This window comes from Mangifera indica, chromosome 5, assembly GCF_011075055.1.
Source record: "Mangifera indica cultivar Alphonso chromosome 5, CATAS_Mindica_2.1, whole genome shotgun sequence".
NCBI lineage: Eukaryota > Viridiplantae > Streptophyta > Magnoliopsida > Sapindales > Anacardiaceae > Mangifera > Mangifera indica.
The window spans coordinates 6,885,265-6,906,885 of NC_058141.1; the positions used below are offsets into that span (position 1 = coordinate 6,885,265).

Genomic DNA, 21,621 nt, shown 5'->3' on the forward strand with positions numbered 1-21,621 from the left:
GTACATTTAATAATTATGTTCCTTTGCTTTGGTTTTTATCCCATTGGGTTTTTCCTTAGCAAGGTTAATATAATTATCTGTGAGTGGTGAAAATCCAAGGGGAAGTGTTATATATATGGTGGATTTTCCACCACGTAGGCAAGTTGACAAAATAGTATGAATGCAAGAAATTAAACATGCATTAAAGTCAAGAAAGGGGGCAGCAGGCTTTCTATATAAAGCCTTCTCCTCTCATTTGTAAATAAGCCTTTTCTCAATTAATTGCAGATTACTTTTCTTTCTTCTCTTCATCCGGGAAAGCATTTTCCTTTTATAGTTTCTGCTCTTCTTCTCCTCTCTTCTCATTTTTACTTTAATCTCATTATCCTTATATACTTGATTAAAATTTTATAACAATATTAACATTATTGCAAAAGTAGTATGCATGTGTCTCATTCACAGTATGCTTGTTATAATTTACTCAAGAAACATTTGATTGAAATATATATAAGCAAAAAGAATTGCAAATATGTCTCGCCAGACTTGCATCTCATATTCCTCCTTCTATTATTACTATGTAACATCTGAATTTTCTTCTTTCTCTTTTTCTTTGTTGCAGGCTTGGCATCCAAGTTTTCCATTGATGCAATAACCTGCTTAATGACAAATGCAAGCAAATTGTAAATTGGGAACACCAAAAAGAGCCAACAAGCAAATGCAATCAAATTGTAAACTAGCAACACCAAGAAGAGCTAACAAACAAATGCAATCAAATTGTAAACTAGCAACACTAGGAAGAGCCAACAAACTTGCATCTCACAAGTAATAATCTATTATATCTTATAAATTAACTCTTGGTTGGCAAGTTTACAAATAAAATAAACATATATATAACAACACCAATTGGATATAAAAGTACACAATTATCATGTCAAAGAGCACTATATAGAATGATTAGCACAACAACATCAGGATTTCATGAAATAGAACTCCAACAGAAACAACAATGTACCTATGAAATTTCTTTTAAATTCATCATTATCATACTCCCAAAAAGACACACCACTCATGAAATTTTCTTGCAAATCCTTCAAATAGATCTCAAGGTGGAGCTCCGTTGCACTTGCAATGATTTGTTGTACAAGCAACCATAGGAACTTTGAAATTAAGCAAGGGTTTTGCAGTCAAAGTATACCCTTATTTAGCTTGGAAACAGATTCTACAAATCATATCAATGTGAATGAATTAGGCATTGCATCACTAAAAAATTATAGTCATAATGAATGACTTAACATATACGTTAAATGTCATCAAAGATTGCAATATTAGCAAACTAAAGAACTCATTCAACATAGTTAAATAATTGCGTAGGCATAAATCATCAATCAACCTAAAATTTTCAGTTCATATAGGTACAATCTTCACAAGCATTTTCTTTTACAACTAAAGATATCTTGGAAACCAACTTAGCATAATTTTTTATAAACTTTAGCTCTTATCTAAGCTTATAATATTTAGGAAGCAAGAAATTCATGGTTTTTTTCTCAATGTCTAAACATAAAACTTATTCATATACTAGGCCATACAACATTTTATCATATTTCAATGTCATACACAAAAGAAAAACCCACAAATCAGATTGTTCATTCATCTTTGAAATCTACAATACAAACAAATTAAAAATGAAGAAGATAGGTAAACAAATATATTGGAATAATGTAGTTAAAAAAATAAGAGGTTGAACTAACCTAATTGTGGCATTAAGAACATTTAATTGATGGATTTAAGCACCAAATATTTGATTGGAAATACGTAATCAATGTTATATTTCCTAAATAAATTAGCTTGTCAAACAGAGTAGATTTGATATTAAATAAAATAAAATTTCAAATTGTGAAGTCCATTACCTATTGCCAAAGTTGTATTGTCAGTATATTCCTTCACCAATTGTGTGATCTAAAGCAAGGTTTTCAAAACCGGATCGGGATAAAAACTATTTTAAGTACTAGTTTCGATCAGACCGGTTGAACCGTTTGAACCGATCGATTAGATCGAAATTATAGTTTAATGATAAAATCTACATGTGTACGTTGTTGCTTTACTTTTTGCTTTTCATACAAATACACATTAAGCAATTCAATGTACAAAAGCCTTAAGCAATTCACATCATGAAGTTCACTGTACAAAAGTCTTAAGCAATTCACATAAGTTCACTGTTCACTCACGCAGTTTTAAATTTGAAACTTTCAAAAGTTTTCACAACCTTAAGCAATTGATCCAAAGAGTTTACAAAGCCATAAAAAACACCAGCTTCTCGTTGTTGCCTGAAAAGTCGCCGGTCATAATGGCAACGAAAACTTGTCGTCGTCAGCCACCATCTAAGCTGAGAAGTCGTCGTAAACTGCTACCTTGTGAGCCTACAAACCAACACCCCTCAGTGGCAGCGTCGTCGTTGGCCGCCATATTTAAACCGTCATCTACAAGGAACAAAAAGTTTGTTAGAGAGGTTCGTTGGCTGCAGCAACTGAGGATTGCGTCTGCGTGCGCTGGAAGGAACAGGGAAAAAAAAGAAAACAGTGTTTTATATGTAGCCTTGAACCGGGATCTGCTAGATCGGGTTGAACCACGGTTCATGAGAGAACCGGCGGTTCAACCGCGGTCCAATCCGATTTCAATTCCAAAATGGTTTTACCTTCATCAGTGCCTGACTATAGTGCCGGTTCATGGATCGACCGGTTCGACCGGCTGGTCTGGTTCAGTTTTTAAATCCTTGATCTAAAGTACTATTTTTATATACCTAACTCATACATGAAATGCATTTTGTAGATAAACAATAAAACAAACCCTAAATTTTAACCCTCTTTTCATGATCTTCTTACCAAACAGAAAAACAAAAATTACCACTATAACACTTATTCCCATTACATCTCCATTTTCTTCTTTAACCAATGCAACACTAGCCACCAAGGGATTTGCAAATCTTTAGTCAAAAAAACACATAGCAAGCATCAAAACATTTTGAATTGTCGACATATACCAAAAGACATAATTGTTGACATCTACAAAATGAAAATAATGTGGAGTTGGTTTAGTACATTATACATAAAGTTTGGATAAAAGCAAAACCAAAAAAAAAAAAAAAAACTATATTAGATATCAACAAACTTACATCAAAAACTAGCTAGTGGCCACAAAATCTCTTGCTTCATTGTTATAACATTGGTAATGTAAACTCAACCTCCCTATTATCTTGCAACAAAATAAAAACAATATGAGTTTAATAATTAAGGAAAATCATTTTACAATAGAAATGAAATATAAACCAAATGAACACAAGTTTTGTCAACCTTGGGTGCTATCCTAACTCAAAGCAATGCTTTAACCCAATCACTTTCACAAAGAAGCATATTGAACAGGTTTTTCTTATTCTGTATGGTGAAAGTCAAGCCAAGGTGAGATTGAAAGTGTTAGAAAGAGTATGGAAACATTATATAACCAATATAGTCAACTTTTAGCATCGAAAATGTATTAGTTATATAAAAACTAATGATTCTATATAACTAATACATTTTCAATTTCTATATAACTAATACATTTTCAATGCTAAAAGTTGACTATATTGGTTATATAATGTTTCCATACTCTTTCTAACACTTTCAATCTCACCTTGGCTTGACTTTCATCGTACAGAATAAGAAAAGCTAGTTCAATAAGCCTAAACTTGATCCTAGCACAAATAATAGAAATGAAAATGTATCAACTTAAAGTTAACATAATTTAGTATGACAAATAACAATGCACTAGCCACTACCATAAGCAAATTGATCTCCCCCTAATACTTATCGAACTTTCATCTCATATTGCTTACCATTCGACGTACAAAAGCATTTGAATCAAACTCTCTTCTTCTTAGTATCTTTATGATCCTAAATACTTCTATAAAATGTAAATTCAATGTGGGGAAATCTGAACTTGATATAATATTTGATACATCATAAAAAATGTGGAAAAACTCAGAAACTATTGCTAACATCTTCCACTCCTCAATAATTGGGCAATAATTATAGTTTTTATCTCTCAAACAGTATCTAAGAAATATATCTTTAAAGATCAAAGCCACATTAAGAATTCTGTATGTGCCATTTCATCTTGTGGAATAATCTAATATGAGTTTCCTTCCTTGATTCCTAATTGTTGAACAATTTCATTGAAAACTTTTTGACAAGATTTATTGTATTTAATGTATTTTATGTTCTCTCTAACATTCTCTATCACATCATTTATCTCCTTAATCCTATATTGTACTAATAGGTTGACAATATGTGTTGTACACTTAACATGAAAAAGTCTGCCATCACATAACAATCTTCTTAGATCTCCAAAATCGTCTTTCAACATAGACATACAAGAATCAATTGTGCTAGCATTGTCAACCATTATAGTATGAACCTACAATAAATACAAGTTACATAAATAATTGTTGAACCGCATTTTATTCAAGTATTAATATTTAAAAAGACAACATAACAATGAATGTATTATTTAGTACCTTATGTTCAATACCCCATTCTTTGAAACAACTAAACATTGCAACTCCTCTTTTAAGGGGAGGCAAGTGTAAAAAATTATAATTCTTTTGTGCAAACACCAATTTTGATCTACCCAGTGTGTTGTGATCACCATATATTTAATTTTTTAGGTATCTAACTTCTATAGGTCAGTTGTTATACTAATCCTGGCGGTTTCCTCAAAAATTTTCTTAAGTTTCCTCCGTTTTGCCTAAAAAACTCTTTCACAATTGGTTTTTAATTACTTTCCTCCGATCTTTTCATATTGAGGGTTCAAGACTCCAAGGAGAAAATTAAAACCGATATGCTTCACTATCATAAATGGCTCTTCATCCATCAAAATCATATGTGCCATTGCCTTTCTTACCTAAAAAATCAATTTCTCATTAGTTTTAATACCATGGTAATTTTATAGATACATCTACACTTAATAATTCAAATTAACTAAAAAGGTTCACCAGAAATACATTATTATTCGCGTATTTTCCTTTCATCCATAATATTAGTGGTCTTGATAGAGAATCAAGCAAGACTGAATCAATCGGTTGTAAACCAAGCAATGTTTGTCCACTTTCCAACACTTGTTGTCTAAGAGTCATCCTCCTTTCAACACATGCATCCATGTGCCTTTTCAAATGAGAAATACTTTCAGTTTTTTAGACCTTAAATTTCACCTTTTTACAAAATTTACAAACAACATATTTATTTTCCCTTTCAACGACAAATAACTCCTCAGGGAAGCAGTCCAACATGGCTGATTTTTTTTCTTCTTATACGATGTTATAACAACATTAGTATTTTCATCATCATTGTCTTTAGTCTTAGCTTGATCATCATTGCCCTGAAGAACATCAACCATGTGACCATCTTTATTATTTCTTCATCAACATCCACCACATAATCATCAAATTCAGTACTCTCATCAACATCAGTGAATTCAGCAATTCCTCTCCCTAAATTCATAACATATATACTCATGGAATCCATTTCAGTTGCCACATGCTCTTTTTGCCTTATGCCTACAAAAGTTGAAGGTTGATTTGGAGCTCCTTGCTCGAACATTCTCTTATTCACCATCTAAAACAATTAAAACAAAAAAATAGTGAAAAATTAAAGAAGAAAATGGCTCAAAATAGTTTTAGTTATTTAATAAAAAGGTTTATGCAACTTACATATTGCTAATTATAATGCATATATACAACATAATTCATGAATAGTCCATTCCTGTAAATTTTTTGAAAATACTTTTCTTAAAATAGAACTTAAATGAAAATAATGAAAAATAAAAAAAAAACACACTCTTACATCATGAATAAGGGAATTAAATTATTGTGTTTACCTACTAACTTGACTTGTAAGATGACATCCTAAAATAGTCACAAAACTTTGAGAGCAAAATAAATAAATAAATAAAACTATGAAGTTATTAAATTATTAGCCATTTGACATTTAAATTTATATGTGAAATGTTTCTTGTATCTAATTGGTATCTATTTGCAAAAAGATTATTAGCATTGGTCACAAAATGATTATTTTCTCACATTTCACATATTTAAGATTGGAGAAAAAGAAAAAAATTAGAAAGAAAACAAAACTATAACAAGTTTACATATATTTATAAATTATAATAAACAATAATAGCTTAAGGGTAGATAAAGAATTTGACAATTAAACTTTCTTCCTTTTTTTGTCTTTCTTTTATCTCATTTTATTTCTCCTACTTTTTTATTAAGTTCAAAGTCTATATATTCCAACATAACCTCCAGTTGTTTCCACAACAAAAAATAAAGCCTGCAACAATGACATTATTTTGTTCTTTCTCCCATTTACTCTTTTCTTTCTTTATTTTTTGCCTTATTTTATCATTCTCATATGCAACACAATTTTCCACTCCTTATTTACTAAAACTCCAGGCGGAAAAGCTCATAAGAGGGTTTAATTTATTCCTAAAAAAAGATATCAACATTATTGTAGCTAATACTTCAGTTATGACTTCGAAGATTGTTGAAAAGTAATCAGTTTGCATCCTCTTGGTCACCATGTTGGGTATTACAAGCTTCCCCAATCCCCATACTCAAGTAGCAAGGTATGACCTCAACATTTTATCAAACAAAAATGACAAAACACATATAGTCTCACAAACAAGAAACAAAAACCTAAATCCCTCAAGTCAACTATGAGGATACACACAACACCATACAAGACTAGGACTCTCCATGGAAAAGTAATAGAAAAAAATTCATCTTTTTTATGATATCTGTATAATTTGTTTTAACAATATAAAGAACCCCTAAAAATCCTAACATAAACACACAAACACAATAAAGGATATTTTTAAGCAACAAATAACAATAAAGACTAATAAATAACAATTATGAGAGATAAATTATAGCCAGTAACAAAAATCCAATTAGGGCCCTTACTTTGGATGAGCAATATTAACTGATAAACATAAACCACCTATATTTTAAAAAAATGTAGCATTATTGGTTAATTAAAAATAAACAAATAGATTATTAGGGTTTCAATTGAGGTTCTTACTATTGAAGATGCAGACCCAAAAATTATGGTGCACTAGCCAATAACTAGAAGATGGAGATGAGATTGTTGTTGATCAGGATGAAGTATTTTGGCTATAATGACTTGCAAGATAGAAAAAACAATGAGAGGATTGGTTTGAAAGAAAGAGATAGTGACAAATTTATGTATACTTACCTGTTTATGATCTCAAAATAGCAATAGTCAAAGAAAAAGAAACAGCCAAATTGATTGTAGAGAGAGCAAACAAATATAAAGTGCAAGAAAGAGGGAGAGGAGAAATGAAAGAGAAAGATTCAAACAAAAAATATCTATAGAAAAAATTAATAGATTTATGTATATTATGTTTAATTTTTTGAGCCGGCTCGCTACGAGTCATGGCTCAACTCTACTCGAATTGAGTTGATGGTTGACTCTTGAGCCGAGTCAAGTTGAACTCTATCTTATCCGTATTTGGCTCATTTTTTAGTCGAATCATATATCATGGCTCAGGTTCAGCGTAAGTCTGTAAAAAACAAACTTAAGTCAAGCCAAGCCGAACCGAGCCTTGTTTCAAAACCAAGTCAGCTCAACTTATATCTAGGGCTAATTGTAACTAAAAGTGGGAGAGTGAGTTAATATATGCTACTACCCTATTTTGAGGGGGATATTGAAGTTCAAAGCCTCTTACATTTATTTCTTCAAAAAACCCACTTGAAGTTCCACTAGAATCAATCAAACTTGTATACTAGTTTATCTGAGATTTCACCTAATATAATAGTTTGTTCATGATTTTGCCTATAATGATTTGAGTATAAGTTTTAAATGTAAAATACTTCTACAAGGTTGAATACACAATTTAAGTACAATAGTATCTCTCAAGAATTTGAGTTTGGGTTTAGTGAGAGAATGACTTTGCTTTGAGAAAAAGATGAGTAAAGATTGATACAACAATGTTTCTAACCTTTTCCAACTTGAATTGTCTTGATTTTATAGGCAAATGATGTTTGTAAAACTTGAAAGAGTCATTGGATTGAAAATTGTATGTATTAACATCTAAAAGGGACTAGTTTCTCTTGAAAATTAATGATGTACATGCATGTGTGCTTGATGCACATATGTGTTTGACTAGAAAATTTGCTTTTTAGACAAAATCAACCTTGATTAGACCTTCCAATGTTTGAAAATTTGAAAAAAAACGCTTCCATTATGTGGTAATAGTGATTCCAATGATTAGTGATGACTCCTCAAGCGAACACTGACTCTTGTCTCACCCATTCTCTCATTTTGTGTTGTTGGGAACAAAAGAACATAAGAGAATTAGGGTTAATCATATTTCATTTTAATTCCAGGATGCGATGCATGGGCATGTATAGGTCATACATAACTATGTATTAAGTTACATAACTAAAGCAACTTTCTATTTCACCGTAATCATAATTTAATCCACTAATTTGACTTTCTACTAACCATACATGACTTTGTATGCCCCCACACCCGAGCGTGTGCCTTTGAAAATCATTAATCACCAAATTTAAAACTAGAAAAAAACTAAAATACCCTTGGGCTTACCTATAGGTGTTATAATTCTCCCCCTAATAAATATGGGAAGCTCTACTACATATCTTACTTAACCTCTCATGTGACCTCCTTAACTCGGTGATTCCTCCAAAGAACTTTTACTAGCGAAATCTACTTATGTTTGAGATCCTTAACTCATCTATCCAATATCTAAATTGGACGTTTCTCATAGATTAGATCATCCTCGAGCTCGACATCCTCAACACTGAGTACTAAGCACATGGGTAGGGTCAATGACATACTTGTGTAACATCAACATATGGAACATATTATGATTACGATTTATGCTCGTTGGTAGCTCAAACTGATAAGTAACCTTACCTATGTGCTCCAATGCCTCAAAAGGTATCATAAACCATGGCACTAACTTACCTATCTTGTAGAATCTCATAATATGTCTATAGAGGGCTACTCTAACAATCACCTTATCACCCACCTGGAACTCAAGATCATGTCTACTCGAATCTGTATAACTCGTCTAATTGTCTTGGGCTTACTTTATCCTTTCTTTGATTATCCTCATATCCTCAACCATCTTTGAGTCAACCCTAGTCCACATCTTTCTCTCCTATCTCATCATAGTGCAACAGTGATCTACATCTCTTGCCATACAAAACCTTATAAAAAGTCATCTTAATGGTTGCCTAGTAACTATTATTATAAGTAAACTCTATCAACGGTAACATATCCATCTAACATGTTTCTTTATCTAGGCAACAAACCCTTAACATGTCCTCGATCACTTGATTAAGTCTCTCAATTTATCCATCAGTCTAGGGATGATATGCTTTGCTGAATGCCAATCTCTTAGCCAAGAATTTCTCCATACTTTGTCAAAATTTCAAGACAAACTTGGTGTTCTAATCTAATACTATCATCTTAGGTAGTCCATAAAGTTTGATAATCTCTTTTGTATAGATTTGACCCAACTGATATATACTTATAATGTCTCTAACTACTATAAAATGTGTCAACTTGGTCAATTGGTCAATTATGACCAACAATGCATTATAGCCACCTTTGACCATCAATAATCGAATAACGAAGTCTATTGATATGTGTTCCCTCTTCCGTTCAAGAATGTTAAGGCGTTACAAAACTCTGGATGGCCTTTTATGTTTAGCCTTAATCTATTGACACATAAAACTCTTAGCCACAAAGTCTGTAATGTCTTTTTTTATTGTTAGCCACCAGAACATCTTTCTTAGATGGCCAAAGGACTATTTCCCACCCAAGGTATGTTTTTTTCCCAAATTCCCCCCTAATAACTTTGAAAATCCAATTTACCTACCCATAGGCTGTTAAAAAAAACAATTTTAAGGGTAAAATCGTTATTTTATCTATAATATTAAAAATAAACTTAAATTTTATTTTATTTTTCCCCCTAAACCCTAAAAACTAACAATTTTCCCCTAACCCAAGTCTTCAAAAACAATATTTTCCCTCTTAGGGTTTCCAAACTTTTGGATTAAATTTTTCGACAATGATCGACGATCTCTAAGTGACGTCTTTTCCTTCTCGGCGTCTCCTTTTTCTGACCGTATGGTATCTTCCCCTCCTAAGCGTCGTCGTCAATGAAAACTATGCATCTTCATCGAGACAAAAACAAATCATCTTCGTTCAAATAGGAAGATGACATCTTCGTCGACAACGAAGATACTTTTTCGATAAAGAGTGTTCGTCATCTTCATCTCTGAACGAAGACGATTTGTCTTCATCAGACACAAAGATAAGTAGTCTTCGTCTCGACGAAGATGATGAGAAGCATCATCTTCGTCGATGACGATGCCACATGGTGTCGAGAGATGACGATGCCATACGTCGTCTCAACAGAAGGAAGGGCTATTAGAGAGGGAGAGTAGGTGTTTAGAGATCGCTAGTCATCGTCGAAAAAATGGGATCTGAAGGTTTGAAAACCCTAGGGGAAAAATACAGTTTTTGAAAACTTAAGGTGGGAGAAAATTGTTAGTTTTTGGGATTTGGGGGGGAAATGATATAACTAATGGACTCAGTTAATTTTAACGGCCCATAGGTGGGTAAATGAGATTTTTTAAGTTAATAGGGGTGCATTTGGAAAAAAAGCATACCTTGGGTAGGAAATAGTCCTTTGGCCTTCTTGGATCCTAATACATCTTTACACTCCTAGGATAGGTAGTGTAAAGGGAATTGTATGCCTCTATAAGGATCTTCTCTCCTAAACTCTACTCTCGGGGAATATATATCCCCTTTCAAAAACTTAGGATGTCTTCTACCATACTGAACTTAGTCTTAGTATCCTCGATCATCTTTTATCTAACTTGTAGACATCTTTCATTTGAAGTTTATACTACATGATCATATCCTAAAGGCTTAACTGAATCTAGACACCTGTCAAATGCCTTATGATTACCTCAATTTGTTGCTCTCTCACCAACTCTTGTTATAACTCATGGTGAGAAGTAATCTGTGATAGGACCACTTTCTTGCTCAAGGCATCTCCAACTATGTTGGCTTTACTTGGGTGATACTTAATCTCACAATCATAGTCATTTACTAACTTCAACCATCGTCTCTATCTCATATTCAATTTCTTTTAGGTGAAAAAAAATACTTGAGGCTCTTATGATTTGTGTAGATGTTACTTTTTACCCCATATAGGTAGTGTCATTATATCTTAAGTGCAAACACCATAACTGCCAACTCAAGGTCATGAGTGGGTATCTAGTTTCATACTCTTTTAACTAGTAGGAAGCATAAGCTATCACATTTCCTTTCTGCATCAGCTTACTCCCAAACCCTGAAGTGAGGCATTTGTGTATAAATCATATTTCTCACCCTCATCTGGCAAGGCAAAGAAAGGCAAGGATGAGAGTTAAGGTTAATCTTTTTTTCAATTCCTAGAAACATTGTTCATAGGCCTCTGACTATCTAAAAATAACCTCTCTATATGTTAACCCTATGAGGGGTCGAGCCAACTTGGCGAATCCCTCAACAAAGTGTCTATAATAGCCTGCCAATCCCAAAAAAACTCCTAACCTCTTTAGCTGTCTTAGGCCTTTACCACTCTAACACTACTTTTATTTTGCAGGGATCCACACATATACTATCTACTAAAACCATATAACATAAAAATGCCACTTTATCTAGCTAAAACTCACATTTAGAGAACTTTATGAATAATTGCTTCTCTTTCAACCTCTGGAGCACAAATTTCAAATGTTGTTCATGCTCCTCTCAAGTTTTAGAGTAAACTAGGATATTATCGATAAATATCACTTAATTTGTCCTATAATATTGTTGTTGTAAAAATTTGAAAAGGAGGTGCATAATATTTGGGTCTTTAGTCTTTAGAAGTCTTAATGTTCCAATTCTTTTACAAATTCATTCCACTGCAGAGGTAAATGTGTGAATTTTAAAGAAATTGTGGGAGAATGAATACATTAGAAGATAACATATGCCCTCACAATATTTTATCCACAAAAGACAATTTTTTAATTGTCTCTCTTAATTCTCATAACCACAAAGGTCAACACCACCGCCAACCTAAATTACTATTTGTCTGCAAAATCAGAATAAGCAATGCGTGGGAGAGGAAAGTTTAGATATGCAAGCAAGACCCTAATGTCAATGAAAATCCAATTTTAGTTGGTTTTTTTAGTGAATTCCAGATATGCAAGATGTCAAAATTCAGCCCATGTTCCTTTCACATATTCTGAAAAGTTAATCAGAAGTAATAATTTTGTATGCATGCTGTCAAGAGAAAAATGAATTCCTCCTATCCGGATCTCTTCCATGTGCCTACTGTCCACCTCTTATTTTGAATTATTTTATTTTTTATTACTCTAAAGTAGTAGAGATACAATTGTAGAAAAAAGAAAAATATATATAATAACAATAATTGTTAAGTTCATACCTGAACTTTGTTATAAAACAAAGTTAAGAGTTAGAGATTGAAGATGAGAGAAATAGTGGAAAGTTTTATTTGAAAATATCAAATGAAGCGTGTGAGATTAGGGATTGAAGATGAGAGAGTTTATTTTTTATTTTTAAATAAAATATGAAGAAAATCACAATTAGTATGCATAAATGGATAAGGATAAGATTTCATTTTCTTTAAGTATTTTTAATTTTTTAAAATTTTTCCCGGATAGTCCATGGGTACTTTCATGTTTGTAAAAATCAAAGTTATACAGACATAGAGTTTATACATGGATATGAGTTCAATAACCTATCATTTTTATGCCTTTGATAAGTAGGTATCTATGAGTGTCACATAAATCTTGCCTATTTTGCTAAGGGTAAATTTTTATTTTAATAGATCAATAAGGTGAAGCCTCCATTTATTTATTTTTGTAATTTTTAAATTTGTCAAATAAAATCTATAGAAATCATTTATCTAGGATTCAACATTACAATCAATTGGAATAAACAAAGACCAAAGGACTTATTCTCACCTAAAGTTTATTATATTCTTAAATAAGTACATGTTAACTATTAAAAACCAAAATACCTACCCATGAGTAGTTAAAATTAATAAAATCAGTTAAGTTTTAAGAGTAAAATCATTAGTTTACTAGTAATATATTAAAAATAATAAAATATTACCAATTTTCTCTGAAGTTTAGAATACTAATAATTTCTTCCTAAGATGAAACTTTATCTTTGAAAACTTATATTTTTCCCCATAAAGTTTCAATTTTTCAAGGTAATTTTTCAGTAAACGACCAACTCTCTAGTGTTATCTTTCCCTCCCAACAATATCTCCCTTTTTAGTGCTACTTCTAATGCTAATCTCTAGCATCAATCAAAAAACCAAATTCATAGACGAAACATCTTTATTGGTGTTAATGAAGATGTCGTCTTTGTCTAGATTTAAATGAAGACGTTATCTTTGTCGATGTTGATGAAGATGTCACATTCATCCAAATTCAGACGAAGATAAAAAGTCTTTATCTAGACAAAGGTGTTTGGACGAAGAAACATTGTTAGCTTGGAGCATTCAACTTCATTTTCTTTCTTTAGGAACAGATTGTGTCATCATCAAAAAGTGATTAGGTCTAGTCCGCTTGAAAAATTTTAACTTATTTGAGGAAAAAGTTTACTTCATCAAAATCAATAGGAGAATTTTTTTTTTTAAACTAAAAAAATAATTAAACTTTAAAATTTTTAATATTTTAAATTAAATAACAACTTTATTTTTATTATCAATTAATCTATTTAATTTAAATAATTTTGAATTAAAAATTTAAATTTTTAATATTTATCGGAAGCCATTTTAATAAATTAACAATTCTTAGAGGAGAATAAGTCCGTTGAGAAAAAAACTAAAAGAGAAGATTAGGTACGGAATAGTTCATCGGAAACAAAACAAAAGTAAAGATTAGGTATGTCTCACCGAAGCAAAACAAAATATAGATCACCTCGTCTGTCCTATGATGATCTGACCCAAGGTTGACCAAGGTCTTTGACCATAATCTAACGGTACAAAATGCACAGTTAATCTAATAGGTTACCGCAGTTGGTATGACATAGACACGCTGTAACTAAACTGTATGAGATTGAAGATTCCGTGGCCCATTACTCTTTCTTATGTATTCAGAGCAGGCAAGGTATCTTATATGATATCCAGCTGCACAGCGTTTCAAATTTCGATTGCCAAAGTGATAAAACTTACAAAACTCAGACATGGGCTCTGTTGACGAAGAAAGATCGCTTCTGGAACAGGGACTAACCCAGGTCTTCCATTATTTTTTTTAATCAAGTTTTAGTTTTGATTATCTGATGCAAAACCTAATTTTAGATGTCTTGTTTTGTTCTTAACGTTCTGTGAATTTTAGAGAATTTGAATACGTGGAAAAATACAAATTCGAAGCGTTTGTTGTGGAATTCGTTTTCTGATTGGCAGTCGATCTAGTTGATTTAGTCTGGATTATAATTGGTTGCGGATGAAAATATCTCGTAGACTTTGTTTAGGTTGTTGTAATTTAATTCAATTGGCTCAATGGATGATCATTTGCTGCTTCTTTTCCCCTTCGAATTATGCATTTTTAGATTTCTTTGTTGTTATTCTGACAAATTAGGAGTTGAAGACTTAGTTGAACTATATGGTCAAATTTTGAATTTACTTTTAGGTGTTCTTTTCAATAGTTGAATGTAGTCTTAGCATAATGGGCTCATATGTGAATGTGTAAATTGTAAATTATGTTTTCATTGAGGGTTCTGTTCCTGGGGATCAGAAACATTACTATTATCAATCATACGTCATACAACAAGTATCAAACTGTTGTTATAGCAACGTCATGGTTTTCTTTTGTTATCATTCTTTTGTTCTTTAAGAATTCTTTGGCATAAGTTATTAAGCATATAAGAACTTCGTGGAGCTACTGCTAGCGTCTTATCATTAATTGCAGAGTTGTATCCTAGAGTAAATTCTTTTGCCCATTTTGTTCTTATACGGTGTGACGTTGTAGTGAATGAATAGAAGATGGTGGGTGTTGTCATCTTAATTGACTGCCATGAGAATCTTTGTGATTCCAGTTGGGTTGAATTTGAAATATAACGATTTAATATTCAAATTAATGTGCTTTTGTATGTGTATAAGTTGTTATATTGCTGGCATTTGTATGTGGTAATATGTCCACTTTCTTCAATTGTTAATGGCACATAGAATTGTGTACTCCAGATTGTTGGACCTGTCTCCTTGTGTTTTTTTAGGGGATAACTGTTTCTCTTGGGTAATTAATTATATTTTAGAATCACAGTTGGAAGATACTAAAATACCATCGATAATTTGTTAAATGTCTATTCTTAATGTCAGTGATATCCATGGATCAAAATTCAAAGCAACTAAATTATTGTTATATTTTTCTCAGGTTATGCCTGGTCTTATATTATCTATCTCTCTTTTTTTTTCTTATGTCAGTTTTGTTCTTTAAAGCGAGCTATTCTCCTCAAGATGTTTACCTCTCCATCTATCTAGCTGTATTCCCTTGAAGATTAGATCTTGTTTTATCTTAATCTTGACTCATCTTTTTCCTATCTTTAGAATGAAAGCAGTCAATTGTACACAGGAGATGGCTCTGTTAACATTAATGGGAAACCTGTTCTGAAGCAGAATACTGGAAATTGGAAAGCTTGCCCTTTCATTTTGGGTGAATTATCATTTTTCTTTATGGTACTCTTTTTTTATATTTCTTAAGTCTGACATTTTTAAACTAAAATACAGGTACTGAATGTTGTGAACGTTTGGCCTATTATGGGATTGCCACTAATCTTGTTTCCTATCTTACCAACAAACTGCATGAAGGAAATGTATCTGCTGCAAGAAATGTTACCACCTGGCAAGGTACTTGCTATCTAACACCTCTTATTGGAGCCGTATTAGCTGATGCTTATTGGGGAAGATATTGGACAATTGCAGCGTTCTCCTCAATTTACTTTATTGTAATTCATCTTTCTTTAACTACATCTGCTTCTTTTGACTACATGTCTTTTGCAGTTCTTTTATAAAGTTTTTAGTGATGCTAATTTATTTTGTTATAGGGAATGTGCACATTGACCCTTTCAGCATCAATTCCTGCACTAAAGCCTGCTGAATGTGTGGGTTCTGTATGCCCTGCTTCTACTCCGGCTCAGTATGCACTATTCTTCTTTGGGCTTTATCTTATAGCCCTAGGTACTGGTGGTATTAAACCTTGTGTTTCATCCTTTGGAGCAGATCAGTTTGATGATACTGACCCTAAGGAAAGAGTAAAGAAGGGGTCTTTCTTCAACTGGTTTTATTTTTCTATCAACATAGGTGCTTTGATATCTAGTAGTTTTCTAGTGTGGATTCAAGACAATGCTGGGTGGGGTCTAGGATTTGGAATTCCTGCATTGTTTATGGGCATTGCAATTGCAAGTTTCTTTTCAGGCACTTCCCTCTATAGATTTCAACGGCCAGGGGGAAGCCCAATTACAAGAATGTGTCAGGTTTTGGTTGCTTCATTTCGTAAGTGGCATTTGGAGGTACCTAGAGACAGTAGTCTTCTTTATGAAACTCAAGATAAAGACTCCGCCATTGCAGGGAGTAGGAAGATCGAGCACAGTGATGAACTACAGTAAAAATTTTCTTCATCTCTCTACAGTTTCAACACTAGTATCCCTTCGAGAATATATATGTGTATATATATATATATATATATATATATATATATATATATATATATATATATATATATATATATGTATGTATTTCTAATCTTTCTCTTTCTCTTTTTTCTCAATTTTCTTTTTTCAACTTACAAATGTAAATCTATTAGGTAGTTGTGACAAAACTACATCTTCTATGTTTATGTGCATTTGAATGCAAGATAGACACATTAAATAGAGATAACTTAATGAAATGGAAAATAGGAATATTGCCCTTAATACCCTTCACAGACTTATTTGATGTAGTTCTGGGAATATTATATAGACTGATCTAATATCAATTTGGACACAACGTGGGCTTGTTTCAATTATATTGTGAAGGCAATCGTTTCATGTTTAGATGTTGCTATGTTTGGATAAAGAACCTTTCTAATTGAAGAATTTGTTTGTTTTGCATCCTCAGCATGTTACATATTTCTAGAAGTGTTATATGACCTCATAATGTTCACTCACATGTTGTCAACAATTGAAGCTTAGTCTCTGTTTTCAGTTATCTGGACATTTTTTGTTGAAAGTTAGTATAATGTTTCTAATTCACAGGCTCTCAAAATTTAATCTTGTTTGCCTGCTGTCAAAATTTATTTTCTTAGGCGCTTTTCACTGTTATTTTACAAAACTTAAGATTATATTTTGTATGTTGTCTCAACTAGTATTAGATATAAGATTGAGGTAAAATGCTTAGCTCTGAATCTTCTAGGTTTATTTTTTTATCAACTCATAATTTGGCTAAACAAGTATTGAAGAAAACTATATCAGATCTGTTTTATTTCTCAGTAGATTGTTTAATTTTCTTTTCTCTTTTTTGTTATGTAGCCTCTTTGTGTAATTGCAGTGGGATCACTTCAGTGTGCTCTCAGAGAAATTTCAATATAGATTTTATTTGATTTACTCAAAGCAGTTGAACTTTTCTCTCCGAAAATGAAGAAAAATAAGCTAATATTTACTTTATTGATTGCAGATGCCTTGATAAAGCTGCTGTGATTTCAGATGCTGAGATAAAAAGTGGGGATTATTCCAATCCTTGGATACTTTGCACTGTAACACAGGTGGAGGAATTGAAAATTTTAGTCCGTATGTTTCCCATCTGGGCTACTGGAATTGTATTTTCTGCTGTCTATGCACAAATGTCTACAATGTTTGTGGAACAAGGGATGATGATGGACACATCAATTGGTTCTTTCACCATTCCTCCTGCCTCTCTTTCAAGTTTTGATGTTATCAGTGTTATTTTCTGGGTCCCCATCTATGATAAGTTCATTGTACCTATTGCAAGGAAGTTCACAGGGAAGGAGAGAGGCTTCTCAGAGTTGCAGCGAATGGGAATTGGCCTCTTTCTTTCAGTTTTGTGCATGTCAGCAGCTGCATTGGTGGAGATTAACCGGTTAAGGATTGCAAGAGAGCTTGGGCTGGTTGATGAAGATGTTGCGGTGCCATTAAGTATCTTTTGGCAAATTCCTCAATATTTCTTGTTGGGTGCGGCTGAGGTATGTACATTCATTGGGCAGCTTGAGTTTTTCTATGACCAGTCTCCCGATGCCATGCGAAGCTTGTGCAGTGCATTGTCGCTTCTAACGACATCGTTGGGTAATTACCTGAGCTCTTTCATTCTGACGATGGTAACATACTTCACAACTAAGGATGGAAAAACTGGATGGATTCCGGATAATTTGAACGAGGGTCATCTTGATTACTTTTTCTGGCTTTTAGCTGGACTCAGCTTCATGAACATGTTGGTGTATGTTGTTTGTGCCAAGAAGTACAAGCAGAAGAAGGCTTGTTAACTTTTTAACATGTTGCGGTCCTCATTTCTTCAACAAGTTTTTAATAGAAATGGTGTTTACAGAAAATCTGCATCTTGTGCAGTCAGTTGAAGGTTCAAAAGGATAATGTATGTAAAATAATATTTGAATATTCTGCCTGTAATAGCTACACGAATCTTGTTAATGTTATCTGTTATAATGTTAATATAATATTTTAAGCGTGTTCCACATTACTGTTCTTACGATAAATCTCATGACATTATTAATTACCATTACTGATATTGGATCTGTACAAATTTATTTTTATTACCGATATAAGTTTTGATGGCTTATTTTTATTCGCCTCGCAAAATATAGTTAAGTTATAAGCCTCCTAATAGCTTTTCTTAATTAAAAAGGTTTTTTATCCCTCATCCAATCATATTAATAGAATCCTTTAAATTAAGAATAAAGTAATATTAAATATAAATTTGGATAATTTAGGGGTAAACATTATGGAAATTAACTAATGATTCTTGTGCGGTTAATTTATTTAATGAATTTATTTACTTACAGAAATAGAAAGTAACTTAATGGAAAAATAAGTGAGATTGAGTAAGGCAGAGGAATCCTTGGCTAGGCAAATGTCAATAGTTCTTTGGTTAAGGGAAGGTGATAGTAATTCGAGTTATTTCTTTACATGCATAAATGGTAGAAAAATAGAAACAAAATTACTACCTTACAAGTGGTGATGGTAGGTTGGTGGAGGACACCTAGGATTGTAGATGAAAACAATTGACACCCCTAATGTGGCATTAGTGTCCGTGGTAGGAGTCATTCCAAGATGATAATTTAATTGGAAGTCTCGTAGCTATGTGTATATGATAAGAAAAGGACTGTCATCAATTTTTCTATTGCAACACCTATAGGTATGCTCAAGGGTATACTCATCTTTTGGCTTTGTTGTGTGCATTTATGTTTGAGTAATTAATATATATGAAAATTGGTGACATATGGTCATGTGGGGAGGCTACATGCCCGTGTGTGTGGTGAGGAAAGACAAAATCATCTTTTCTTGATTGTTGTTTGGGAGATATGCATGCTCATGCATGGGATATGCACACTCGTACATCATTAACATATTTGAATACTGGATAAGGATGCATTTTACGGGGATTTTAGAATGTGGCTTTGATTATGCAATCACTGTATGAAGGAAAATAAAAAAGTTCATTTGCGTTTGGTTAAGGTTTTTTACCTATTTTCACCAAAAAAATAAATCAGAGCTAACGAGAGAGGATTTGAGTGCTTTAGAGGCTGAGAATGCAAAAAAGGTTGAGAGAGATTATTCAAAGCCATAAGAAGAATTTTTGCTTCGTTAGAGAAAGGTAAGTAGGCGATCTTTTCTTTGGTTAATATGTATTCTTTTGTCTTGTGTTGATTGGAAATCCTAAAGCGTCCTTTTGCGAAAGTCCATGTATATGTGTGGGTATGAATTAAGTTTTCCAATTGGTTTATGCTTGATCATGTATATAATAAGTTGAGGGATTAATTATCCATGTCTTGGTATAGAATCATGTTGTGATTGTTAAATAATCCTTTGATGCCATTTGGATGAGTGATTTTCTTGTTACATAGATAAATATGATGGATTGGTGTCAGTATGTATGTAGTTTAATTGGCACTCTTGAACATGTATGCACAAGGAATTATGCATTGATGATTAAGTTTGTATATTAGCAAACTCGTGGTTAAGAATGAGGTGTACAGATGGTTTAAATATGTTATTATAGCCATTGATTAATGTTTGTTGGAGGTATGAATTATATATTTGGTTTAAGGCTCTGATCGTGTGAATTCGTTGTTGAAATTTTAATTTGCTTAGACATGTGAGGTAGGATTTGCATAATGACTCTAGAATGTTAAGTTAACCCACGATTTTGGGATCAATGATGTAGCATAGGTAATGTCAATGCATGTTAAGTATGGTTAGTAGTGCTTCAAGGTAATCTAGAATCGTTTAGTTGAGATTAGTGGATTGCAAATGTGAGAGAAGGTGTTGTTGAATTCTTGAAAAAAGACGCTACATGTTGTGTATAGGGAATACACAGCCATGTGCTTTTGGATAAATTTTTGCTCGTGTTAAATTGGAGCCACGGGAGTGTGGATTTAGGAATGGACATAATTTTGTGTGGTATGGGATGCATAGCCATGTGCACTATCCCAAAAGAACACACTCGTATGCTTATGTGGTGTAGCTATATGGAAACAAAAATACACACTCGTGTGTTTAGGATATTACTTGTGTATTTGTAACATCCCTCTTTAAAAGTACTGTCATCAGAAGGAAAGTGTTACTAAATTGATCACTAGAGCACTTTACTTAAATAAAAACATAAAGTATAATAATAATTAACCAAATAAAATTTTTATTGAAATACCAAAAATATCCTTATAAAAAAACCCATATCTAGAAGTATAACGAAAGATGTTTATTAATTCGAAAATACTAAAATACAAAGTCTATCATAAAACTAGAATAAAACTTAATATGAAATTGAATCTATGAAATAACGGAATTGTCGTCTAGCTTTCCACACCCTCTAATCACCACTCATCCCACAATCATCATGATCACTTGTACCTACACACATAAAAAGTAAAGGGATAAATGTTAAACACCCAATAAGAGACTTTAACTAAATAGGTAACTTTAAAATTCCCTAAAAATGCCTTTGACCTTAAACTCTGTCATCTGGAGATGGTATCAAACTCTCTACTAAATGATGACGGGTCCTGATTACTGAATTGATGCTTATACTTTACTTTACGATTACTAGGGTATATTTCTTACTTTCGGGTCAAACTATGTCCCTGCATGGTCATTGAGGAACCACTACCTCTGTAATCCTATTTGGTGTGACATTGTTTATTATCTTGGAAGCATCTGAATCTAAAAGCTAACTACAACTAAATCAATCATTTTAAATCAAATACAAGGTTTTGGCACCTTGGCCATGTGAGTTATTACCTCCCAACTTAGTTATACTTTAACTAGGCTCTCTTAT

General features: G+C 32.5%; 1 protein-coding gene across 1 annotated transcript; it reads left to right on the top strand.

The window, feature by feature from the left end:
* The first annotated feature begins 14,202 nt into the window (after nt 1-14,202).
* LOC123216799 (protein NRT1/ PTR FAMILY 8.3-like) lies at nt 14,203-18,804 on the top strand. The gene is made up of 5 exons (XM_044637371.1): nt 14,203-14,360; nt 15,670-15,775; nt 15,850-16,067; nt 16,167-16,723; nt 17,773-18,804. The coding sequence occupies exons 1-5, from the start codon at nt 14,310-14,312 to the stop codon at nt 18,593-18,595; spliced, it is 1,755 nt and encodes a 584-aa protein (XP_044493306.1). The 5' UTR covers nt 14,203-14,309; the 3' UTR covers nt 18,596-18,804.
* Nucleotides 18,805-21,621: the final 2,817 nt, after the last annotated feature.

What these genes read in the sequence shown, in the direction of transcription:
- LOC123216799 (XM_044637371.1), top strand. Translation starts at nt 14,310, where the DNA reads ATGGGCTCTGTTGACGAAGAAAGATCGCTTCTGGAACAGGGACTAACC. An exon ending in TGGAACAGGGACTAACCCAG is followed by an intron (nt 14,361 to 15,669) that starts GTCTTCCATTAT and finishes TCCTATCTTTAG; the next exon opens with AATGAAAGCAGTCAATTGTA. An exon ending in GAGCACAGTGATGAACTACA is followed by an intron (nt 16,724 to 17,772) that starts GTAAAAATTTTC and finishes TATTGATTGCAG; the next exon opens with ATGCCTTGATAAAGCTGCTG.